At 53.1% G+C, this 26,159-nt stretch overlaps 1 protein-coding gene and 1 non-coding gene across 6 annotated transcripts; both read left to right on the top strand.

Moving 5' to 3' along the window:
* The first annotated feature begins 244 nt into the window (after window positions 1-244).
* Window positions 245-19,236, top strand: BLACAT1 (BLACAT1 overlapping LEMD1 locus). Of its 5 annotated transcripts, none has more exons than XM_059867814.1 (4): window positions 245-544; window positions 1,960-3,002; window positions 16,749-16,915; window positions 18,779-19,236. In XM_059867814.1, the coding sequence occupies exons 2-3, from the start codon at window positions 2,118-2,120 to the stop codon at window positions 16,878-16,880; spliced, it is 1,017 nt and encodes a 338-aa protein (XP_059723797.1). In that variant the 5' UTR covers window positions 245-544; window positions 1,960-2,117; the 3' UTR covers window positions 16,881-16,915; window positions 18,779-19,236. The 5 variants fall into 5 exon arrangements, with proteins under 5 accessions (XP_059723797.1, XP_059723796.1, XP_059723794.1 ...); XM_059867813.1 differs by having other exon boundaries at window positions 1,925-3,002; XM_059867811.1 differs by having other exon boundaries at window positions 246-544; window positions 1,852-3,002.
* A 3,299-nt stretch (window positions 19,237-22,535) lies between these two features.
* Window positions 22,536-22,607, top strand: TRNAW-CCA (transfer RNA tryptophan (anticodon CCA)). The gene has a single exon. It is a non-coding gene; the product is annotated as a tRNA-Trp (tRNA).
* Window positions 22,608-26,159: the final 3,552 nt, after the last annotated feature.

The following is a 26,159-nucleotide window of genomic DNA, read 5'->3' as shown; positions in this document are numbered from 1 at the left end:
GGAGCGCGGGGTTTGGGGACGCGGCGAGGGCAGCAGCGGGGTGAGCGCTGGGTGCTGATGGCGCTGGGACATTGCGGGGGTTTGTCCCCCCCGCCGTGGCTCGCTGGCAGCCGTGCCCGAGCAGCAGGACATGAGTAATCTCCATCCCACCGGGGGAGGCGGATCAAAGGCACCGGAGGAGATACAAGAGGTTTCTGCTTCACAGACCAGAGCGGCTGCAGTTCAATAGCGCCTTTGTTACCGGCCCTGCCGAGCCAGGGATGGAGAAATACCTGACCCCGCTCCCTCCCTCCCTCCTTCCCTCCCTCCCTCCTCTCCCAGCCCCTCGCAGCACAACCACCTCAGCCCTGTGCCCGCGCAGCTCGGGGGTGGCAGCACGGAAAGGTCGGGGGGTGCCAAAAAGGCTGGTGAGCCCCACCCCGAGCAGCGCCGGGCACCCCCTGCCCGGGGGGCTCGGGGAGGAGAGGACGGTGAGGGCGATGGCAGCGCCGTGCCAGCCCTGGCCCCGCTGGCACCGGGCCCTTCCCGTGCCACGCTGCCAAAGGTGAGCTCAGCGCGCTCGGCCGGCGGCTCCGGGCAGCCCTGGGGTCCCCGCGGTGTGGGCAGGGCACGGTGGCACTGGCATGGACACGTGTCCTCGTGCTGGGGACAGCAGCCCGTGCCCTGCCAGGTGCCACCTCCGTGGGGAGGCCTCGGGTGCCGCCAGGGCCGCGTCCTGAAGAGATGAGGAGACGAAGTGAGGGATTTGTCACTGTCCACGCTGGGATTGGGGGTGATCTGTGGGGACTGGGCCTGATCCATAGGGACTGGGGGTGATCTGTGGGGATTGGGAGTGATCCATAGGGATTGGGAGTGATCCATAGGGATTGGGAGTGATCCATAGGGATTGGGGGTGATCCATAGGGATTGGGGGTGATCCATAGGGATTGGGCCTGATCCATAGGGATTGGGAGTGATCCATAGGGACTGGGGTTGTTCCATAGGGATTGGGGGTGATGTGAAGGGTTTGGGGCTGATCTGTAGGAACTGGGGCTGTTCCATAGGGATTGGAGCTGTTCTGTAGGGTTTGGGGCTGTTCCGCAGGGATTGGGTCTGATCCATAGGGACTGGGGCTGATCTGTAGAAATTGGGGTTGATCCATAGGGACTGGGGCTGATCCACGGGGATTTTGGCTGTTCTGTAGGGTTTCGGCTGATCTGTAATATTTGGGGCTGTTCCATAGGGACTGGGGCTGTTCTGTAGGGTTTGGGGCTGATCTGTAGGGTTTGGGGGTGTTCTGTAGGATTTGGGGATGTTCTGTAGGATTTGGGGATGTTCTGTAGGGTTTGAGGTTGTTTCGTTAGGACTGGGGATGTTCTGTAGTGTTTGGGGCTGTTCCTTGGGACTGGGGCTGATCCATAGGGACTGGGGGTGTTCTGTAGGGTTTGGGGATGTTCTGTAGGGTTTGGGGCTGATCTGTAGGGTCTGGGACTGTTCCACAGGGACTGGGGATGTTCTTTAGGGTTTGGGGCTGTTCTGTAGGGTTTGGGGCTGATCTGTAGGGTTTGGGCTGTTCTGTAGGGTTTGGGGCTGATCTGTAGGGTTTGGGGCTGTTCCATAGGGACTGCCCTGGACACTCAGGGCAGGGACCCATGTGGGGGTCCTGTTGCTCCCCCCACACCTGGGGGCCTCCCCCAGAGATCTCCCCAGCGCAGCACCCGCTCCCAAGGACAGAATTTTGGGATGTTCCAGCGCAGCCCCATGTTTTGGGATACTGGTGGGGGTGACAACACCGTCCTGGGGAGGGCCTGGAGGGTCCCGCGGCCGTGTCACAGGTGGGGCACCCCGTGACCCTTCCCCCTCTCCCTTCAGGGGAGATAAAAGAGGCAAAACCTTGGGAAAACGCCAGCTCAGAGCTGCCCTGCGCCCCAGGAGCTCTTTGTAGGTCACAGTCGTGTTCTTTGCTACTGCAAACCGCAGCAGAATCCCTCCCTGCCTCCCTCCCGGCGGCGTGAGAACCTGGAGTTCCGAGAACCTGCGTTTCGGAGAGCCTGCATTTCCCAGGGATTCCGGCCAGCCAGGGAATCTCCCACCCTGAGCTCATCAGCCCCCGGCAATTAACGAATTAACAGCCGCTGATGAACGCGGGGTCCTGGCGGGGGGAGGGAGCTTTGCCAGGGACAACCTGGGCACTCCTGGTGCCACCCCAGGAGCCTCCCCAGGTGCGGAGAGCTCTCCCAGGGACACCTGGGCACTCCTGGTGCCACCCCAGGAGCCTCCCCAGGTGCGGAGAGCTCTCCCAGGGACACCTGGGCACTCCTGGTGCCACCCCAGGAGCCTCCCCAGGTGCGGAGAGCTCTCCCAGGGACACCTGGGCACTCCTGGTGCCACCCCAGGAGCTTCCCCAGGTGCGGAGAGCTCTCCCAGGGACACCTGGGCACTCCTGGTGCCACCCCAGGAGCCTCCCCAGGTGCGGAGAGCTCTCCCAGGGACACCTGGGCACGGCTGGTGCCACCCCAGGAGCTTCCCCAGGTGCGGAGAGCTCTCCCAGGGACAACCTGGGCACTCCTGGTGCCACCCCAGGAGCTTCCCCAGGTGCGGAGAGCTCTCCCAGGGACACCTGGGCACTCCTGGTGCCACCCCAGGAGCCTCCCCGAGGTTTGCCCGCAGGATCAGCGCCGTGCCCGGCTCTCGGCGGAGCTGGAACGCGTCCCCTTGTCACCTTTTGGTGCCTCCAGAGACGGAAACTCCCCCGAAAAGGCCCGAGGAGGGGGGAAAGGACCGCGGGGGAGGAGGGTTGGCAGCCAGACCTTTCTTTGGGCCTTTGTCTGAGCCCACAAAGGCGGCTCTGTCGGGTGAACCTGGCCGAGCATCCGCCAGGTGAGCTCCGGGGGCAGCGGGGCCACCGCGGGGCTGCAGCTCCCGCTCCCGGCAGAGTCCCCTGGTGGCCCGAAAAGTCCGATTTTTCAAAAGAAAATCTGCAGGATTTTCTTCTGCTGGGCAGGGGGAGGCTGCACCCGGAGGTGAGTGTTTGCTCCTAAAAATGGCATTTAATTTTGTCCCCTAAAAATGGGGTTTATCTTTGTCCCTAAAAATGGGGTTTATCTTCGTCCCTAAAAATGGGGTTTATCTTTGTCCCTAAAAATGGGATTTATCCTTGTCCCTAAAAATGGGGTTTATTTTTGTCCCCTAAAAATGGGGTTTATCTTTATCCCCTAAAAATGCGGTTTATCCTTGTCCCTAAGAATGGGATTTATCCTTGTCCCTAAGAATGGGGTTTATCTTTGTCCCCTAAAAATGGGGTTTATCCTTGTCCCTAAGAATGGGGTTTATCTTTGTCCCCTAAAAATGGGGTTTATCCTTGTCCCTAAAAATGGGGTTTATCCTTGTCCCTAAAAATGGGGTTTATCCTGCGGGCTCCAGCGGCTCCTCCTCGGACAGGGATGCGGGATGTGCCGGCGGGGATTTGTGCAGCTCCGTTTGCAGCCAGGGCGGGCTCCAGCTGCAGCTCCGTGGGGTTTGTTGGGATTCTGGAAAGCGGCACAGGGGAAAGGATGCCGGGTGCTGCCCGGGGTGAGGCGGGGCCGTGGCCAGGACACCGGAGAGGGGAAATCGGCCGTTCCAGGGGCACGGGGACACGGATCCCGGCCGTGGCACCGCCGTTTGAAGCTGTCCCTGCAATCCTGCAGGGCACGGGGTCAGCTCCTGCTGAGGGAGGGAACATTCCAGGCTGGGATCGCTCCTCCTGACCCCTGGAGAACCCTGGAGAAGCGGCCCCGTGGGGCTGAGGGGGGTTTGGGGTGGGAGCCCAGCCTGGATTTGGGGTGGGAGCCCAGCCTGGATTTGGGATGGGAACCCAGCCTGGATTTGGGATGGGAACCCAGCCTGGATTTGGGGTGGGGACACAACCTGGATTTGGGGTGGGGACACAACCTGGATTTGGGGTGGGGACACAACCTGGCTTGAGATGGGAGCCCAGCCTGGCTTTGGGGTGACAACCCAGTCTGGCTTTGATGTGGGAGCCCAGCCTGGCTTGGGATGGGAGAACCTGGCCTGGTTTTGGGATGAGAACTCACCCTGGTTTTGGGGTGGGAGCCCAGCCTGATTTTGGGGTGGGAGCCCAGCCTGGTTTTGAGGGGGAGAACCCAGCCTGGTGTTGGGATGGGACATCACCCTGGTTTGAGATGGAAACCCACCATGGTTTTGGGATGGGAGCCCAGCCTGGATTTGTGGGGAGAACCCACTGTGGTTTTGGGATGGGAACTCACCCTGGCTTTGGGATGGGAGCCCAGCCTGGCTTTGGGATGGGAACTCACCCTGGTTTTGTGGGGGAAGCCCAGCCTGGTTTTGGGATGAGAACTCATGCTGGTTTTGTGGGGGAAGACCAGCCTGGCTTTGGGGGTAGAACCCAGCCTGGTTTTGGGAGGGGAACTCACCCTGGTTTTGGGATGGGAACTCACCCTGGCTTTGGGGTGGGAGCCCAGCCTGGCTTTGGGGTGGGAGCCCAGCCTGGCTTTGGGATGGGAGCCCAGCCTGATTTTGGGGTGGGAGCCCAGCCTGGCTTTGGGGTGGGAGCCCAGCCTGGCTTTGGGGTTGTGCTCCCAGCTGCTCACGGGGAGGGAGGACAGCTTAGCCCAAAGATTTGTTTTCCCCCCCATTCTCCTTTCCCTTTTCCCTCCCGTTTCCCCCAGACCGCTGCCTCCTCCTGCTCAGCCCTCTGCTGTGGTCTATGGCTTTTTATTCCTATGTGATTGCTCTCCCGAACTCATGTAGGGCGAAAAGCCATGGGCTACACAGGGGAGGGACTCCACCTGCCAGGCACCTCCACACCAGCTCCCGAGCCCCTTCTGAGCCTCTGGGATTGATTTGGGGTCAAGAACGAGTGAAAGGGGGCACTGAAGCCTTGCAGGGCCTTGCTAGAGGGGTGGGGACACAAAAGGCGCCCGGGGGCGGCGGGGCCGTCCCCATTCAGGGAGAGGTTTTGTGGGTTTTGGCATTTTGGAGCTTTTCCCACACGGCTCAAAGCATCCCCAGCTGCATCCCCCGGAATAAAAGCGCCAGGAAGAGGCCAAGGGCATTTCCAAGGGCATTTCCAAGGGCATTTCCAAGGGCATTTCCAAGGGCATTCCCGAGGGCATTCCCGAGGGTTGCAGCCCTGAGTGGGGGGAAAAGAGGATTCAGGGAAATTTGGGCACCCCCAGCCCAAACAGAGCTGGGGCCACCCGGTTTGTGGCAGGCAGGGGCTGTCCCCACCGCGGCCGGGAGGTGGTGGCCCGGCCGGTGTCACGAGGGTGGGGAGAGGAGGTGGTGGCCAGGAGCAGGAGAGGAGGAGGGGTTAAAATCCAGGGCAGGGCTCGGCAAATCGGGACTTGGTGAAGGTGCAAAGGCAAAGTCTGGTGGGTCTGGGGGGTGGGAGAGGAGGGGGGGGGGTTCAGATCCCACTCCACGGACCCCATTCCACAGATCCCACCCCACAGATCACATCCCATACACCCCATTCCCACAAATCCCATCCCATTCCTGCAGATCTCACCCCATGGACCCCATTACACAAACCCCATCCCACAGACCCCATTCCTGCAGATCTCATCCCACAGACCCCATTTACACAAATCCCATCCCATAGACCCCACAGACCCCACCCCACAGACCCCGTTCCTGATGATCCTATCCCACAGATGCCATCCCACAGACCCCATTTGCACAAACTCCACCCCACAGACCCCGTTCCTGCAGACCCCACCCCACTGACCCCATTAACACAACCCCCCCACACACAGATCCCATCCCATACCCCCCATTCCCACAAATCCCACCCCATTCCTGCAGATCCCACCCCACTGACCCTATTTACAAAAACCCCATCCCACAAACCCCACTCCACAGACCCCACAGATCTCATCCCTCAGACCCCATTCCTGCATATCCCAACCCCCCAGACCCATTTACACAATTCCCACCCCCCAGACCCCACAAACCCCTCTCCACAGACCCCATTTACACAATCCCCACTCCCCAGACCCCACTGATCCCACTCCACAGATCTCATCCCACAGACCCCATTCTTGCTGATCCTATCCCACAGATGCCACCCCCCAGACCCCATTTACACAATCCCCACCCCACTGACCCCACAGATCCCACCCCCCAGACCCCATTTACACAATCCCCACCCCCCCAGACCCCATTTACACAATCCCCACCCCCAGACCCCATTTACACAATCCCCACCCCACTGACCCCACAGATCCCACCCCACAGACCCATTCACACAATCCCCACCCCCCAGACCCATTCACACAATCCCCACCCCCCAGACCCCACAGATCCCACCCCACAGACCCCACAGATCCCACCCCACAGACCCAATCACACACTCCCCACCCCCCAGACCCCATTCCCACACCCCCATCCCATTCCTGCAGCCCCCCCACCACCCCACCAGCCCTGTGGGGTTTCCTCCCCCCTCACCGAGCAGGAAACGAGCAATTTCTCCCTTCTTTAGTTTCTCTTTTCTCACTTCCTGAGCTTTGACTCATTTGGGTGTCAAGCTTTCAAGTTTATTTCACCAGCCTGGAATGCATCTTTAAAAATAATAGTCCTTGGAGGGGATAAAAAAGGGAAAAAAGCTGAGGTTCAGCTGTAATCCCATGACTCAGGGAGGTGTGGAAGGAAGAAAATCATGAAATCCCATGAGTTCCAACAATGAGAGCAGGAGAGCTGGCACATAAATCATCAAAACCAAACACCATCCGTCAAAATGAAAGGAATTAAGCCAATCTTGCCTGGGCTGTTTTAATTATTTTTTAATGAGGATTTGCTCATTCAGAAAATTCACCCGTGACAATGCCTGCCCCGAGCCATTCAGGGGGACACGCTTGGCTTGGCCCCCCTGCCCCACCCCGGGGCTGCTCCAAACGGGAATGGGATCCTGGAATGAGGGTGCCAAGGTGGGGACAGTGGGGTCAGCCAACCAAAACCACCCCAGCTTTGGAAATTTTGCTTTGTTGCACCCCAAAATGTGGTGGTGGGGAAGAAAATCCTCTCAGGAATGATTTGGTGGGAAAGGACCTTAAAGCTCATCCCAGATTTCTCCAAGCTCCATCCAACCTGGCCTTGGACACTTCCAGGGATTGGGTAACCCCAAATCTCACTCTTGGCTTGGCCCCTGTGCCCCTGCCCCGGGGCTGCTCCAAACGGGAATGGGATCCTGGAATGAGGGTGCCAAGGTGGGGACAGTGGGGTCAGCCAACCAAAACCACCCCAGCTTTGGAAATTTTGCTTTGTTGCACCCCAAAATGTGGTGGTGGGGAAGAAAATCCTCTCAGGAATGATTTGGTGGGAAGAGACCTTAAAGCTCATCCCAGATTCCTCCAAGCCCTGTCCAACCCCATTTTGGACACTTCCAGGGATGGGGTAACCCCAAATCTCACTCTTGGCTTGGCCCCTCTCTCCCCTCTCAGGGCTGCTCCAAACGGGAATGGGATCCTGGAATGAGGGTGCCAAGGTGGGGCCAACCAACCAAAACCACCCCAGGTTTGGTAATTTTGCTTTGTTGCACCCCAAAATGTGGTGGTGGGGAAGAAAATCCTCTCTGGAATGATTTGGTGGGAAGAGACCTTAAAGCTCATCCCAGATTCCTCCAAGCCCCATCCAACCTGGCCTTGGACACTTCCAGGTCTGGGGTATCCCCAAATTTCCCGTTGATATTTTAGGCTCCGCTGTAGGTGAAGCAGCTCCAAGCAGTTTTGGTGATCTCTGATCCCCTGGGAATGGCTCTCGCTGCTTTTATGGATTGATGTTTCCTTTGGCGAGGCAGGGAAGGGATGGAGGGAGCTGGGAAGGGGCTGGGCACACTGGTGGGGGTGGCTGGTGGTCAGCAGCCAGGCCTGGTGACTCGGTGCCAAACCTCCTGGGGTTGGTTGCCATCCCCGTTTCCCCCGGGGCTTTTACAGAGAGATTTAGAGAGATTTAACTCAGGGGTTTCAGTCAGGGGCTCGCAGGAGCCCCACCCCACAGACCCCACCCCACAGACCCCACCCCACTGACCCCACCCCACAGACCCCACCCCACTGACCCCACCCCACTGACCCCACCCCACTGACCCCACCCCACAGACCCCATCCCACAGATCCCATCCCACAGATCCCATCCCACAGACCCCATCCCACAGACCCCATCCCACTGACCCCATCCCACAGGACCTATTCCTGCAGACCCCATCCCACTGACCCCATTGCACAGACCCCATGGCACAGACCCAATCCCACAGGTCCTATTCCTGCAGATCCCATCCCACAAACTCCATTCCTGCAGATCCTACCCCACAGATTCTATCCCACAGACCCCATTCCTGCAGACCCCATTCCTGCAAATCCCACTGCCATGGATCCTATTCTTGCAGATCCCATCCTGCAGACTCCATCCCACAGATCCCATTCCTGCAATCCCATCCTACAAACCCCATTCCTGCAGACCCTACTCCTGCAGATCCCATTCCTGCAGATCCCATTCTTGCAGATCCTATTCCTGCAGATCCCATCCCACAAACTCCACTCCTGCAGATCCCATTGCTGCAGACCCCACCCCACAGCCCCCGCTCCTGCAGACCCCACCCCACAGCCCCCATTCCTGCAGATCCCACTGCCATGGATCCCATTCCTGCAGATCCCACCCCACAGCCCTCATTCCTGCAGACCCCATTCCTGCAGATCCCACTCCTGCAGACCCCACCCCACAGCCCCCATTCCTGCAGACCCCATTCCTGCAGATCCCACTCCTGCAGACCCCACCCCACAGATCCCATTCCTGCAGACCCCATTCCTGCAGATCCCACTCCTGCAGACCCCACCCCACAGCCCCCACTCCTGCAGACCCCACCCCACAGCCCCCACTCCTGCAGATCCCACTGCCATGGATCCCATTCCTGCAGACCCCACCCCACAGCCCCCACTCCTGCAGACCCCACCCAAATTCCAGAGCATCCCAGCGCCGGGCTGGGAGGAGATGGAGCAGGAGCCGCTCCAGGGCATTCCCGGGTGTTTCTGTCCCCCCAAAACAACCGATAAAGGCAAATTCTGGAGCAGCCGGGCCCCTCCAGCAATCCCAGATCCTTCCTGAGCTGGCAGGAATGATGGAGGAGAGCGCTAATTACAGCTAATGAGCGCCGGGAGGGAGGGGGGAGGCATCCCGTCCGGGATCCGGGTTCGGAGCATCCCAAAACCGGGACAGGCTCGGGCTTGTCCCGCCAGGAGCGGGAATTGTCCCCAACGGAGCCGCCCGAGCTGCCACAGCAGCCCCTGGGGGCAGCAGCTCCCAAATTTTGGAATGTGCAGGCTCAGGGCACCAGCTCCCAAATTTGGCTGAGGAATGTGCAGGCTCAGGGCAGCAGCTCCTAAACTCAGCCCAAATTCTGGAATGTGCAGGCTCAGGGCAGCAGCTCCTAAACTCAGCCCAAATTCTGGAATGTGCAGGCTCAGGGCACCAGCTCCCAAACTCAGCCCAAATCTTGGAATGTGCAGGCGCAGAGGCAGCAACTCCTAAATTCATCCCAAATTCTGGAATGTGCAGGCACCAAGAACCAGCTCCCAAATTTAGCCCAAATTTTGGCTCAGGAATGTAAGGACAAAAGCACCGGCTCCCAAATTTTGGAATGTCCAGGCAGAGAAGCACCAGCTCCCAAATTTTGGCTCAGGAATGTGCAGGCACCGAGCACCAGCTTCCAAATTCATCCCAAATTTTGGAATGTGCTGGCACAGGGACAGCAGCTCCCAAATTTTGCTGAAATTTTGGCTCAGAAATGTGCAGGCATAGAGCATCAGCTCCCAAATTTTGGCTCAGGAATGTGCAGGCACAGGGTACCAGTTTCCAAATTCATCCCAAATTCTGGAATGTGCAGGCTCAGGGCACCAGTTCCCAAATTTTGGCTCAGGAATGGGCAGGCAGAGAGCAGCAGCTCCCAAATTCAGCCCAAATTTTGGCTCAGGAATGAGCAGGCATGGAGCACCAGCTTCCAAATTCAGCCCAAATTTTGGAATGTGCAGGCACAGGGACAGCAGCTCCCAAATTTTGCTGAAATTTTGGCTCAGAAATGTGCAGGCATAGAGCATCAGCTCCCAAATTTTGGCTCAGGAATGTGCAGGCACAGGGTACCAGTTCCCAAATTCATCCCAAATTCTGGAATGTGCAGGCTCAGGGCACCAGTTCCCAAATTTTGGCTCAGGAATGGGCAGGCAGAGAGCAGCAGCTCCCAAATTCAGCCCAAATTTTGGCTCAGGAATGTGCAAGTACAGAGGAAACAGCTCCCAAATTCAGCCCAAATTTTGGAATTTGCAGGCACAGAAGCACCAGCTCCCAAATTCATCCCAAATTCTGGAACGTGTAGGCAGAGAAGCACCAGCTCCCAAATTTTGGCTCAGGAATGAACAGGCATGGAGCACCAGCTCCCAAATTCAGCCCAAATTTTGGAATTTGCAGGCAGCTCCCAAATTCAGCCCAAATTTTGGCTCAGGAATGTATGGACACAAGCACCAGCTCCCAGATTTTGGAATGTGCAGGCACAGAAACACCAGCTCCCAAATCCAGCCCAAATTTTGGAATGTGCAGCTCCCAAATTCCCTCTGGGATTGGGACAGGCAGCACAGGGAAGCAGCAGCACCTCCCTGCTGGGTCACCCAGCCCCCCTGCTCCCGGTGCCAGGGGATAATTTGGGTGCCAATTATGAATATTTTAATTACAGCCAGATGATAATGAGCAGAAAGCAGAGTTGTTCAATCAAAGCTGCGCCCCGTGGGACACCCAGCCCCTCTGGGAGGGGTGGTGCTCACATGGGATTTTCCAGGGGGGAAATGGTGCTCAGGAGGAGCCTGGGGGGGTTTGGAGCTCAATCCTGGCTCAGGAGAAGAACCAGGAAATTAAAATCCACCTTAAATCCCAAATCCTCGACCCAAGCCATGCCTGGCTTTGATCCGTGCCTGAGTGTGAGGAGTTGTTGTTGGATTTTTTCCCTCGGAGGGTTCAGTTCCTCGAGTGCTGATCCCACCCCAAATCTGGGCTTTTGGGAAAAGCCGGGGGAGATAATTCACCAGCGGGACAATAAAAGAAAAACGAGGGGGAAAAAAGACACAAATCCGGGAATTATTTATCCAGCTCTGCCCTGGGTGGGGAATTTGGGCTGCAGCATTTGTGTCACCCTCCTCCTCCTCCTCCTCCTCCTCCTGGCTGCCTGGGAATGGATTATTTAGGAACTGGTGAGGCCACCGGTGCTGAGTCAGCCCCGAGCTAATGAACACCCCGGCTGCCCATTTGAAATTTATTGCACCTATTAATTACAACCATTAGCTGCAGCCAGTGAAATTTTTATAATGAGGACCCCGGCGACTTCGCCTCGCCAGCAGCAAATTAACCGTGCGGGGGGAAGAATCAATGGCATCAGCAGACTTTACAGCAGCGATGTTTTAATTAGCGATTCTCTGCAAACATGCCAGGCAGCATCTTCTCCCTTCATTATCTCCCCTTAAAGGGATGGCGCCGCTTTTCAGGTCGGTTTTATCCCCTCCCTCCTCTGGCTCCTCTGTTGTTGGGTTTTTAGTGCTCGGCTGCTCATTAGAGAAGCAGCTTTGAAGTGGGGTTTGGTTGTAAGCGGCGAAAAGTCTGAGGTTTTTTGAGTTTTTTTTTTTAAATTTTTGGGGGGAAATAAAAATAAAAAGGCAAGCTAGGAAATAATGGGTTTGAAAAGTTGAGAAATGGTAAATTGGGTGGATTTGGGGGCTGGGAGGAAGAGGAGGAGGAGGAGGGTGAGGAGTGTGGGAAAGGGGTTGTGTCCCAAGAGAGTTGTGAGAGGCAGGAGCTGAACTTTGGATGCTTAAAAATCAAAGGAACAAAAAAAAATCCCGGGCAAAACTGAGTGCATGGAGCATCCCCAGGAAGGCCCAGGATCCACAGAGAAGGACACCCAGCTGTGACCCTGCCACGGGGGTCCTGTCTGTGGATCTTAAAACCAGGCTGGAGATCCCAAAATCATCAGTCCCTCCTCAAATCCTTGCTGTGGGTGTGACCGTGGGTATGGATGGAGCTGTTAGCATGAAAGGCAAATTATTATTTTTTAAATTATTTTTTCATCACAAATAATTCAATTCCATCCTGCTCCCTGCCAAAAACACAGCCCGGATTTCCTTTGCAAATAATCTCACCCAGCTGTGACCCTGCCACGGGGATCCTGCCAGTGGATCTTAAAAACCAGGCTGGAGATCCCAAAATCATCAGTCCCTCCTCAAATCCTTGGTGTGGGTGTGACCGTGGGTATGGATGGAGCAGTTAGCATGAAAGGCAAATGAAATTATTATTTTTTAAATTATTTTTTCATCACAAATAATTCAATTCTATCCTGCTCCCTGCCAAAAACACAGCCCGGATTTCCTTTGCAAATAATCTTCTTTCCCAAGGAAAGGGCCCAGCAGCAAAAGGCAGCTCTGAAATCCAGAACTTGTTGTTTTTTCCAACAGATTCCCTAAAAAGTGAATTTTTTAAAAGGCGTCTCCCAGAAATAGGAAAGCTGAGGGAGAAAAACCAGCCGGGAGGAGAGGTGCTGGTGCCTGAGCGTCCCACTGGTGTCACCTGGGAGTGTCACCAGAGCCGGGCCACCCCTGCTGCCCTTCCCTCCTGCTGCCCGGAGCTGCCCGGGTGTCCGGCAAAGCCAGGGAAACGGGAATTGCTGGGTTAGGGAGCAGGCTCGGCCCAGCCGCTGCAGACAGACATTTTTCCGTGCTCGGGGACAGTGACATTCTGACAGTGAGCGTGCTGATTGCAGCCAGCTCCCCATTCCTCACCGCGACAGTGACAAACGCGGCCCGGGGTGGTGCACTTGGCCGAAAGAGAATTCTCCAGCTTTCCATTTTTAATGCTCCGCTCATTTTCTCCCAGTTTTATCCCCAGGATCTTCTGCCTTGAATGGAGAGGGCAGCCTGCAAATCAGCCGGGGCTCCTGTCAGCGCTGCCCGACCCTGCTCATTTCATTTTTTTATTTTTTTTTTTCATTATTTCTGCTCCTCCAGCATTTTTTCCCCACCTTTTCAAGGGGAACAGGAGCGTCAGCCTCAGCTGGGCTCCTCCATTCTCCGCGGCTCATTCATCATTGTCCCCGCCTGAATGGGAGCACAGGCTCAGCCTGCAAAGCCCGAGCGCTCCAAACATCTCCAAAGGTCCCTGGGGGGTCCCAGCCAGACCCCCCAGGCTCTCGGGGGGGGGGGCTGTGTCTGCAGAAGGAGCTGGGGGGGGACACGGGGACGTGGGGTGGCGCAGGCAGCCCTGGGGAGCTGCCTGGGAGGTCCGGGATTGTCTGGGGGTGATGGGCAGCGTGCTTGAATTTGGGGATTGAACAGCCCCGGAGCGAGGAGAGGCTGGGCCAGGGCCGGGGGGGCAGGGCTGGAGCGGCCCCCACACTGTCCCTGTCGCTGTCGCTGTCCCTGTCGCTGTCCCTGTCCTGCTACAGCTGCAGCCGCGCACTCCCGGTAGGGCAGGGCTGGGATGTGAGCGGCTCCCCCTTGTCCCCCTTTGTTCCCCCCTTGTCCCCCTCTGTCCCCCCTTGTCCCCCTCTGTCCCCTCCTTTCCCCTCTGTTCCCCCCTTGTCCCCCCCTCTATTCCCCCCATCACCCTCTGTCCTCCCCCTGTCCCCCTTGTCCCACCCATCCTCCTCTGTCCCCCCTCGCCCCCACTCGTCCCCCTCTGTCCCCCTCTGTCCCCCCTTGTCCCCCTCTGTCCCCTCTGTCCCCTCCGGTCCCCCCTTGTCCCCCCTTAGCCCCCTCTGTCCCCCTCTGTCCCCCCTTGTCCCCCTCTGTCCCCCTCTGTTCCCCCGTCACCCTCTGTCCTCCCCCTGTCCCCTTTGTCCCCCCCATCCTCCTCTGTCCCCCCTGTCCCCCCTCGTCCCCCTCTGTCCCCTCTTGTCCCCTCTTGTCCCCCTCGCCCCCTCTCTGTCCCCTCTGTCACCCTCTGTCCCCTCCTGTCCCCCCCATCTTCCTCTGTCCCCCCTTGTCCCCCCTTGTCCCCCCTTGTCCCCCTTGTCCCCCTCTTGTCCCCCTCTTGTCCCCCTCTGTCCCCCCTCGCCCCCCCTCTGTCCCCTCTGTCCCATCTGTCCCCATGTCCCCCTCTGTCCTCTCTGTCCCCTTTTGTCCCCCTCTGTCCCCCTCTGTCCCCCTCTGTCCCCCTCTGTCCCCCCTTGTCCCCTCTGTCCCTCCTGCCCCGCCAGCCCCGCCCTCCCCTTGACACGAACTTTTTTGCCCCCCGGTCACGAACAAGAGCAGGGCAGGGGAAGATTCTCCCTTGCAGAGGCTCTGAGAGATTGCCGGGGGCTTTCTGGCCCTTTTTCTCTGATAAATGCTCAGGTAATTTTATATATATTTATAAAAATTATAGATAACAGTTTTATATACGTATATAAATGTATACACAAATTTTATATATATATATATATATATATATAAAATAGACATAATACACAGTATATATTATATTATATATTATATATATAATCTATAATCAAGTATTATATATAATATATGAAGTATTATATATAATATATAATAGATAATATATAATATATTATATATTATATATTATGTATAATATATATTGTTTTATATTTTATGTACTACTATATACATTATATATTATATATTTCTATTAATAAATATTATATATAAATTATATATATGCTATATCTTAACATCCATATAAATACAATTTTTAAATAAATATATAAAAAATATATATTTAATATTTATATGAGAAAATAAATTTCCTCTTCCATTTATATTTACATTTATATTTACATTTATATTTATATTTATATTTATATTTATATTTATATTTATATTTATATTTATATTTATATTTATATTTATATTTATATTTATATTTATATTTATATAAATTTACCTGAGAAAATAAAAATTTCCTCTTCATTTCATATTTATTTATTTATTTACATTTATCTGAGAAAAATAAATTTCCTCTTTCCTGGAGCGATCTCTTTGCTCTCTGCGCCTCTCCCGAGCACACCAAGGAAGGGGGGCCCCCGGGTCTGGGGAGGTGAAATCATCAGGGAACTGTCCAGGGGTGAAATCCTCAGGGATCTGCCCCTTCTGGGGTGAAATAATCAGGAAACTGTCCAGGGATAAAATAATCAGGGAACTGCCCCGAGGGAAAATCATCAGGAAAGTGCCCAGGGAGCAAAATCATTAGGAAAGTGACCCAGGGTAAAATCATCAGGAAAGTGTCCAGGGGTGAAATCATCAGGGAACTGCCCCAGGGGTAAAATCATCAGGGAACTGTCCAGGGGGTAAAATCATCAGGGAACTGCCCCTTCTGGGGTAAAATCATCAGGGAACTGCCCCTTCTGGGGTGAAATCATCAGGGAACTGCCCCTTCTGGGGTAAAATCATCAGGGAACTGCCCCTTCTGGGGTAAAATCATCAGGGAACTGCCCCTTCTGGGGTAAAATCATCAGGGAACTGCCCCTTCTGGGGTAAAATCATCAGGAAACTGCCCCTTCTGGGGTAAAATCATCAGGGAACTGCCCCAGGGAGCAAAATCATCAGGGAACTGCCCCAGGGGTAAAATCATCAGGGAACTGCCCCAGGGAGCAAAATCATTAGGAAAGTGACCCAGGGTAAAATCATCAGGAAAGTGTCCAGGGGTGAAATCATCAGGGAACTGCCCCAGGGGTAAAATCATCAGGGATCTGCCCCAGGGGTGAAATCATCAGGAAACTGCCCCTTCTGGGGTGAAATCATCAGGGAACTGCCCCTTCTGGGGTAAAATCATCAGGGAACTGTCCCTTCTGGGGTAAAATCATCAGGGAACTGTCCCTTCTGGGGTAAAATCATCATGAAGTTGCCCCTTCTGGGGTGAAATCATCAGGAAAGCGCCCCGGAGGGTATCCAGGGATGCTGCCAGCCCTGGCAGTGCCCAAGGCCGGGTTGGACGGGGCTTGGAGCACCCTGGGATGGTGACAAAGGTGACCCTGCCCACGCCAGGGGTGGCACTGGGTGGGCTTTGAGGTCCCTCCCAACCCAACCCAGTCTGGGGTTCCATGATTTGGGGAAAAGCTGGGAATTCAAGCAGGGAGTGAAGGAAGCTCAGCCTTCAGCCAGCATTTCTGCCAGGGTTTGTTATTTATTTAAAACCCCCCGGCCTTGCATTTGCATAATTACATTTTGCAGCTGTTGGGCAGTGGTGTGAGCTGGGCTTTGGGGAGGTTTGTAATAAAAAAGGAAAGGAAAGGAAAGGAAAGGAAAGGAAAGGAAAGGAAAGGAAAGGAAAGGAAAGGAAAGGAAAGGAAAGGAAAGGAAAGGAAAGGAAAGGAAAGGAAAGGAAAGGAAAGGAAAGGAAAGGAAAGGAAAGGAAAGGAAAGGAAAGGAAAGGAAAGGAAAGGAAAGGAAAGGAAAGGAAAGGAAAGGAAAGGAAAGGAAAGGAAAGGAAAGGAAAGGAAAGGAAAGGAAAGGAAAGGAAAGGAAAGGAAAGGAAAGGAAAGGAAAGGAAAGGAAAGGAAAGGAAAGGAAAGGAAAGGAAAGGAAAGGAAAGGAAAGGAAAGGAAAGGAAAGGAAAGGAAAGGAAAGGAAAGGAAAGGAAAGGAAAGGGGGAAAAGGGAAAAGGAGAGTTGTGTCCCAGTCCAAGGTGATGCCCCAGTTTGGGGATTTTGGGGTGCTCCCCACCCTCCCTCCTGCCCGTGCACCCCCAGCTGCTGCCCTGCCTCCTCTCCCTGTCCCCTCCAGGTCTCCGGAGTCGCTCTCCTGCTCCCGGCGATGCCCCAGTTCACCTTCGCCTGTTTCTGCGGCCTCCACGGCTTCTGCAAGATGAAGAGGAAGAAGGAGGAGGCCGGCGGGGGGCAGGAGACGGCCGTGTGAGGGGCGGCCCCTCCGGGACCCCTCGTGTCCCCTCGGTACGCCGGGACTGCCGGGGGAACCTCGGGGGTCTCCTTCTCCCCTCTGCGAGGAGCAGCTCCCCGGAGGGGACACCTCTGCCTGCCCCACCTGGGGGTGTCTGCCGGGTTTTGGGGGGCTCGGGGGCTGAAACAAAGGGTCGGGGGTGGTGGTGGCAGGGGAAGGGAGCTGAGGGATCAGGGGATGGGGGAGCACGGGGAGAGCTGCGTGATCTGCTCAGTTAGCCCTGAGGTTCTCCATTCATCCCAGAGATTCCCCACTTATCCTACAGATCTTCCCATTTATCCCAGAGATTCCCCATTTATCCCATAGACTCTCCATTGATCCCAGAGATTCTCCATTTGTCCCACAGATTCTCCATTGGTCCCACAGATTCTCACTCATCCCACACATTCTCCATTTATCCCCCATATTTTCCCATTTATCCCCCATATTCTCCATTAATTCCCCAGATTCTCCATTTATCCCACAGATTCCCCATTTACCCCCCAGATTCTCCATTTATCCCTCATATTTTCCCATTTATCCCATTTATTCTCCATTTATCCCCCATATTTTCCCATTTATCCCCCATATTCCCCCTTTACCCCTCATATGCTCCCATTTATCCCTCAGATTCCCCATTTATCCCCCATATTCTCCCATTTATCTCCCAGATTCCCCATTTATCCCCCATATTCTCCCATTTACCCCCCAGATTCCCCATTTACCCCCCAGATTCCCCATTTACCCCCCAGATTCCCCATTTACCCCCCAGATTCCCCATTTATCCCCCACATTTTCCCATTTACCCCCCAGATTCCCCATTTATCCCCCAGATTTTCCCATTTATCCCCCATATTCTCCCATTTACCCCCCATATTCCCCATTTACCCCCAGATTCCCCATTTATCCCCCATATTCCCCATTTATCCCCCACATTTTCCCATTTACCCCCCAGATTCTCCATTTATCCCCCAGATTCCCCATTTATCCCCCAGATTTCCCCATTTACCCCCCAGATTCCCCATTTATCCCCCATATTCTCCCATTTATCCCCCAGATTCCCCCTTTATTCCCCATATTTTCCCATTTATTCCCCATATTTTCCCATTTATCCCCCAGATTTTCCCATTTACCCCCCAGATTCCCCATTTACCCCCCAGATTCCCCATTTACCCCCCAGATTTCCCCATTTACCCCCCAGATTCCTCATTTACCCCCCAGATTTTCCCATTTACCCCCCAGATTCCCCATTTACCCCCCAGATTCCCCATTTACCCCCCACATTTTCCCATTTACCCCCCAGATTCCCCATTTACCCCCCAGATTCCCCATTTACCCCCCAGATTCTCCATTTACCCCCCAGATTCCCCCTTTATTCCCCAGATTTCCCCATTTACCCCCCAGATTTCCCATTTATCCCCCATATTCCCCATTTACCCCCCAGATTCCCCATTTATCCCCCAGATTTCCCATTTATCCCCCAGATTTTCCCATTTACCCCCCAGATTCCCCATTTACCCCCCAGATTCCCCATTTACCCCCCAGATTTCCCCATTTACCCCCCATATTCCCCATTTACCCCCCAGATTCCCCATTTATCCCCCAGATTCCCCATTTATCCCCCAGATTCTCCCATTTATCCCCCAGATCCCCCATTTACCCCCCAGATTCCTCATTTACCCCCCAGATTTCCCCATTTACCCCCCAGATTTCCCCATTTACCCCCCATATTCCCCATTGACCCCCCATATTCTCCCATTTACCCCCCATATTCCCCATTTATCCCCCAGATTTCCCATTTATCCCCCACATTTCCCCATTTACCCCCCAGATTCCCCTTTCATCCCGCAGATTCTCTCACTGTTTCCTCTCCCCAGGCTCCCCGGGGCACAGCCGGACCCCGCCCTGCCCTTACCGGGGATGTCACCCAGGTGTCACCGCCACCCTGCCGGGACACCCCGCGCCTCCCTCACCCCGCGGGGAGCCACAATTCCCCCCCGACCCGCCCAGCTCCAGCAATTCCCAGCACACGGAGGCGGAAAAATCCCAAAAACCGGCTCAGAGCTGGACGCTGCAAGCGGGATCCTGCTGGAATTCCTACAAATCCCGGCTCCACGGATTCCTGGGGTTCGTGGAAGGAGCTTCCAGCTCCTCGGGAAGGCAGAAAGATGAATTTGTTCCCAGCAGCAATAATCCTTTTTTAACCTCAGCACAGCCAGGAAAGGATCCAGCTTCCCTCAGAGCTGCCCTGCTCACATTCCCACCGGGAATTTGGGAATTTGGGCAATTCCTGCATTCTGGTGGCAGCCAAGAGATAAAAAATCCCAAAACACCCCCCCAAAAAAACCCAAAAAAACCAAAAACCACTTTGAAAATATTTTCCTCACCTGGTCAAAGCTCTCTCTTCTCCCTTCCATGAGGAGGATTTTCTTCCAGGTATTCCCAGTCTTCCTAAAGGCCAGAATAAATCGGTGGCTGCCCCAAAAATTGGTGTTTTTCCAGGTGTTCTGCCAAGGACAAAGCTCCAGGTGGGCTCAGGGAAGCTCCAGTTGCTTTGGGAAATGCTGATTTTATCCTGTTCCTATTTTCCTCCCCTGTTCCACCTTTGCATCCCCAGCGCTGCCCTCGGTGAGGACTTTTGGGAGCAGCTCTGGGCCAAAAAAAACCCCCAAAATCCGAGGAAATTGGTGGAACTCCGAGGGCATTTCCTAAATGTAACTTTATTTTTGCACAAGGATTTGTGGTGGTCCCACGAGGGATGTGTGTGAGGGTTTTAACAAGCTGGGATTAATCCCTGCTCTGGAAATGATCGGGGGTGTGAAGATAAGGGTGGAATTCACAGATGTGGTAAATCCACAGATGTGCAGAAAAATATTAATTAGAGAGAAAGCAGCTTGGACTGACTCCCACCCTTCAAATTTCTCAAATTTCTCCTGTTTTTCCTATGCAAAAACACACAAAAAACCAGCAGAAACCAAGCCAGCTCAGCAGCAGGTCCTGACTCAACAAAGCCCAGCTTAAACCTTAGGCTTGGCCTCGGGGTTTTGCTCCACCCCATCGATTTTCCTGCTTCCAGCCTGGATCGATCCTGGCAGGGAGGGGAAGGCTCAGAACTCTCCTCGCAGCCCCTCCTGACCCGGATCAAAGCGCTAAATCTCTTTTTATTGTCCTTTTTTTATCCCTGCTGCCCGGATTTCTTTGGGGAAGGACTCCCAGGATGTTCCTGGCGAGTCTCCCAGCCCAGGAGCCATAGGAATCTGTACTGTACATTTCTTTTTTGGGGTATTTATTTGTATTTTTTAAATTATTTTATTATTTTTTAAATTTTATTTATGGGGGAGAAAAATAAAGGTGGCATTTGTAAATAAGCACAGGCATCTTCCACGCACAGAGCAGAGCGCTTCCCACAGAATGAATTAATGAATAAATTAATAAATAATTTTAAAAATAAATAAAAGATTTATGGTAATTTTTAGAGCGTGGGGTTCACGGTCCTTTGGAGCTGAGGGGTTTTGCTCCCTCTTGGCTGGTTCTTCAAAACCAACCCCAAAATTCACCTTTCAGGAAGGGCCTGAAATGGGAATTCTGGATTTTGGGGGTGGGATGGGCGTGGGGAAGGGCTCGGGGGGGTGTTGGAGCACAAACCAACCCCCAGCCATCCCTGGGGTGTCAGGGAAGCTCCCGCCTTTGGAAGTCAGATGGGAAAATCATCCCAGCAGGTTAATTGGAGTCGTTAATTACTGGGCTCCGTCCTAACGAGCTCCGGGATTTCTCCTTGTCCTGGAGGGTTTTCTGCCCTGGGCTGCTCCCCCTTCCCAGGGGGATTGGGGAATGTTCCTGATCTCCTCGGGGAGGGATCCAGGAAAGGATCCAGGAGCACCAGGGCGGGATCCAGGAGAACAGAGAAGGATCCAGGGATCCAGGAGAAGCCTGGAGAGGGATCCAGGGTTCCAGGAGAATCAAGAAGGGATCCAGGGACACCAGGGAAGGATCCAGGAGAATCCTGGAGAGGGACCAGAGAGGGATCCAGGAGAATAGAGAGGGATCCAGGGATCCAGGAGAATCAAGGAGGTATCCAGGGACGCCAGGGAGGGATCCAGGAGAATAGAGAGGGATCCAGGGATCCAGGAGAATCCTGGAGAGGGATCCAGGGCTCCAGGAGAATCAAAAAGGGATCCAGGGACACCAGGGAGGGATCCAGAAACATCAAGGAGAGATCCAGGAGAATTAGAGAGGCATCCAGGAGAATCAGGGAGGGATCCAGAGACATCAGGGAGGGATCCAGAAGCACCAAGGAGGGATCCAGGAATGCTGGGGATGGATCTAGGAGAATAGAGAGGGATCTAGGGACATCAAGGAGGGATCCAGGAAGGGATCCAGGGACATCAAGAAAGGATCCAGGTACTGCAGGGAGGGATCCAGGAGAATAGAGAGGGATCCAGGGCTCCAGGAGAATTAAGAAGGGATCCAGGGACACCAGAGAGGGATCAAGGAATATCAAGGAGAGATCCAGGAGAATTAGAGAGGCATCCAGGAGAATCAGGAAAGGATCCAGGAGCACCAGGGAGGGATCCAGGAATAGCAGGGAGGGATCCAGGGACATTGGGAAGGGATCCAGGGACATCAAGGAGAAATCCAGGAGAATCAGGAAAGGATCCACCACTGTCCATTTCACACACTTGGAGATTCCAGTTCATTCCAAAGACTTGGAAGCTTTCTCCATGGACAAAGGTTAAAAGCAGAGCTCCTCTGCGGGTCAGAACTCCTCAGGATAGGCAAATAAACATTTATTTTATTAATAAATAATTAATTTATTGTTTATTTTATATATAATAATTATGTACATTATATATAATATATATACAATATATAATATATACAATTATATATAATTATTCTATATAATTATATATAATACATAATACATAATACATAATATATAATATATAATATATTATATATTATATATTATATATTATATATAATTTTATATATAATGTATATTATATACAATATATAATATAGTATATATATAATATAATAATATAGTGTATATTATATATAATTATATATATTTTATACTTTGTATTTTATATGCAATGTATTATATAGGTTTTATTAAATGTTTTTATATTATATATTATTATAATTATTATTTTATCGATAATAAATTTATTATTTACTTTTAAATAAGTAAATAAATGTTGATTTATCATATAAATAATAAATAAAGCTCTGGGGTCACCGCACGTGCCGGGCCCCTCTCCTTGCGCGGCCCCTTTAAATCCCGCGCAGCCCACCGCGTGCCACGGGGGGGGGGGATTCCTCCCCCGCGCCGCTACAGCGCGCGGCTGGTGCGGCCGCGCCACCCCTCGGCCCCTCTGTGGGTGGTACAGCCCACACGTGCGGCGGAGGGCAGGGGGCGTGGCCAGCGCGGCGGGCGGGACCGGAGCCCTCAGGGCGGCAGCTCCGGGACCGTCCCGGAGGAAACCGGAGCTTCTCGGAGTGCAGAGAATTCCCGTAGTGCGGGAGATTCTCGCTGTGAGGGAGATTCCCGGTGTAGGGAAAATCACCGGGCAGCGGCGCGGTGTTGCGGTGAGGGTTTAACAGCACCGGCGGCGGTGGCGCTGCCGGGACCTCGTGGCGCAACGGTAGCGCGTCTGACTCCAGATCAGAAGGCTGCGTGTTCGAATCACGTCGGGGTCAGGGCGCCTCACGGCGCTCCGTTTTTTCACCGCGGGGAAAGAAAATCCTAAAAAATAAAGAAATAAAAAATTGGAGATGAAAGGGAATTTTCAGGCTCAGATTGAAGGGTTTTGGGGGGTTCGGGGTGCGGGTGCTGCGGATTTGGGGGTGAACGGAGTGCTTGGGCTGCTGTGGTTTGGGAGAGTTTGGGGTGGTTTGGGGAGGGTTTGGGGTGGGTTTGGGAGGGTTTAGGGTGGTTTGGGGAGGGTTTGGGATGGTTTTGGGGTGGGTTTTGGGAGGGTTTGGGGAGGGATTGGGGTGGTTTGGGGTGATTTTGGGAGGGATTGGGAGGGTTTAGGGTGGTTTGGGGATGGATTGGGAGGGTTTAGGGTGGTTTGGGGAGGGTTTGGGATGGTTTTGGGGTGGGTTTTGGGAGGGTTTGGGATGGTTTTGGGGTGGGTTTTGGGAGAGTTTGGGGTGATTTGGGGAGGGTTTGGGATGGTTTGGAAGGGCTTGGGGTGGTTTGGGGTGGTTTGGGGAGGGTTTGGGATGGTTTTGGGGTGGGTTTTGGGAGGGTTTGGGGAGGGATTGGGGTGGTTTGGGGAGGGTTTGGGGAGGGTTTGGGAGGGTTTGGAAGGGCTTGGGGTGGTTTGGGGTGATTTTGGGAGGGTTTGGGATGGTTTTGGGGTGGTTTGGGGAGGGTTTGGGATGGTTTTGGGGTGGGTTTTGGGAGGGTTTGGGGAGGGATTGGGGTGGTTTGGGGTGATTTTGGGAGGGTTTGGGGTGGTTTGGAAGGGTTTGGGGAGGGATTGGGAGGTTTTGGGATGGTTTTGGGGTGGGTTTTGGGAGGGTTTTAGGATGGATTTGGATGAGTTTTGGGATGGTGTTTGTGGTGGGTTTCGGGGTGGTTTTTGGGATGGATTTGGGGAGGTTTTGGGGTGGTTTGGGATGGTTTTTGGGTGGGTTTTGGGATGGTTTTGGATGAGATTTGGGATGGCTTTGGGATGGTTCTTCAGGTGGTTTTGGGATCATTTTGGGATGGCTTTTGGGGTGGTTTTGGGAAGGTTTTGGGATGGTCTTTGGGATAGTTTTTGGGATGGTGTTTGGGAGGGTTTTGGGGTGGTTTTTCGGATGGGTTTGGAATGGTTTTGGAATGATGTTTGTGGTGGTTTTTGGGGCGGTGTTTGGGATGGATTTTTGAATGGTTTTGGGATGATTTTGGGGTGGTTTTAGGATGGTTTTGGGATGGTTTTTGGGGTGGTTTTGGGATGATTTTTGGATGGTTTGGGGATGGTTTTTGGGATAGCGTTTGGGGTGATTTTTGGGATGGTTTTGAGATGGTTTTGGGTTTGTTTTTCCCTTTCCCCTCTGTTTTTCCCAGTCCCTGCCTGCTGGAACGCTGTCTCCCTGCGTTTGTCACACGGGCGGGCACAGCTGGTGGAATTCTCCCCACGGGTGAAAACCTGATGGAGAAATCCCAGAGTTCTGCGCTCCTGTCTGCACCAATTAAGGCACTCCCTGCACTGAAAAATTCCTTCATTAACTCCTTAATTAACTGTCAGCTTGAAGAATCTCTGGGAAAAATTAGGGATCTCCCAAAAACTTCATTTCTCTCCTTGTTGGCACAACAAAATCCCTGTTTTCCCTCTTTATCTACAAAAAAAAATTCCATTTTCCCTCTTTACCTACAACATTATTTTTTTAAAAATTGAAATTATTATTATTATTATTATTATTATTATTAATAATAATAATTATTATTATTATTATTATTATTATTATTATTATTATTATTATTATTATTATTTCAATAAAAATAAAACAATAAACCAAATTTTTCTCCATTTCCACAGCTGTTTTTTCCCATTTTCCCCCCAATTTTCTCCCTCCTTCAGCTCTTCCCCCCTTTCCCATCCCAGGAATTGTTTTGGGATGGAATTGGCTCAGTCTGAGGTGCCACAGGTGAGAATTAAAGGGAATTAAACCCAGGAATTAAAACCTCCCTGGTGTCATCTGCAGGAATTCCTGCACCTCTCCTGCTGTTCCCATGGAAACAGATGTGGAATTGCAGGGATTTTATCGACTTTCAGGACTATTATTCATTTATTTTTCCCCTTTAACATCAACACTTCCTTTATCATTCCCAAGCAGGGTGAGGGAAACAAAAAATCTGATTTTTTGAGGCACCAAAAACCAAACCTTGAAGGATTTTCCCACAAAGTTATTCGGCAACACTTTGAGGAGAAAAAGATGATTTTAACAGCTTTGGAAAGAATCAGGTCAGGGAAGAAAAATCCTGAGATGGGTGGCAGGGTGGGAAGGGGCTCCAAAGGCTCCAAAATCCTGGTCCTGTGAGCTCCTTGTGGGATGAGGGAGCAGAATTTGGGGAATCAGCTCCAGAGGCTCCAAAATCCTGGTCCTGTGAGCTCCTTGTGGGATGCAGGGAAAGAAATTTTGGGAATCAGCTCCAAAGGCTCCAAAATTGTGCCCCTCTGAGCTCCTTTTGGGATGCAGGAGCAGAATTTTGGGAATTCACAGGCTCCAACATCCTGCTCCTCTGAGGTTGTGGGATGTGGGAGCAGAATTTGGGGAATGGGCTCCAAAGGTTCAAAATCCTACTCCTGTGAGCTCCTTGTGGGATTCAGGAGCAGAATTTTGGGAATCCACAGGCTCCAATATCCCACTCCTCCAAGCTCCTTAAGGGATGTGGGAGCTGCAGGGAGCAGAATTTTGGGAACTGGCTCCGAAGGCTCTGATATCCTGCTCCTGTGAGGTTCTTGTGGGATGAGGGAGCAGAATTTTGGGAATCCACAGGCTCCAACATCCTGCTCCTCTGAGGTTGTGGGATGTGGGAGCAGAATTTGGGGAATGGGCTCCAAAGGTTCAAAATCCTACTCCTGTGAGCTCCCTGTGGGATGAGGGAGCAGAATTTTGGGAATCAGCTCCAGAATGTCCAGCATTCCCCTGCTCTGAGCTCCTTGTGGGATGCAGGGAAAGAAATTTTGGGAATCAGCTCCAGAAGCTCCAACATCCCACTCCTGTGAGCTCCTTGTGGGAGAAGAATTTTGGGATTCAGCTCCAAGGGCTCCAATATCCTGCTCCTCTTAGGTCCTTGTGGGATGTGAGGAGCAGAACTTTGGGAATTGGCTCCAATCTCCCACTCCTCCGAGCTCCTTGTGGGATGCAGGGAAAGAAATTTTGGGGATCAGCTCCAGAGGCTCCAACACCCTGCTCCTCTAAAGTCCTTGAGGGATGTGGGAGCTGAAGGGAGCAGAATCTTGGGAATTGCCTCTGAAAGGCCCAAAGTTCCACTCCTCTGAGCTCCTTGTGGGATGTGGGAGCAGAATTTTGGGAATCAGCTCCAGAGGCTCCAACATCCCTCTCTTCCAATCTCCCTGTGGGATGTGGGAGCTGCAGGGAGCAGAATTTTGGGAATGGGCTCCAGAGGCTCCAACATCCCCCTCCTGTGAGTTCCTTGTGGGATGCAGGGAAAGAAATTTGGGGAATCAGCTCCAGAGGCTCCAGGATCCCGCTCCTCTGGGCTCCTTGTGGGATGCAGGGAGCAGAATTTTG

The sequence above is a fragment of the Haemorhous mexicanus genome, chromosome 25 (genome assembly GCF_027477595.1).
Source record: "Haemorhous mexicanus isolate bHaeMex1 chromosome 25, bHaeMex1.pri, whole genome shotgun sequence".
NCBI lineage: Eukaryota > Metazoa > Chordata > Aves > Passeriformes > Fringillidae > Haemorhous > Haemorhous mexicanus.
This window is presented reverse-complemented; position numbering and strand designations above follow the sequence as displayed.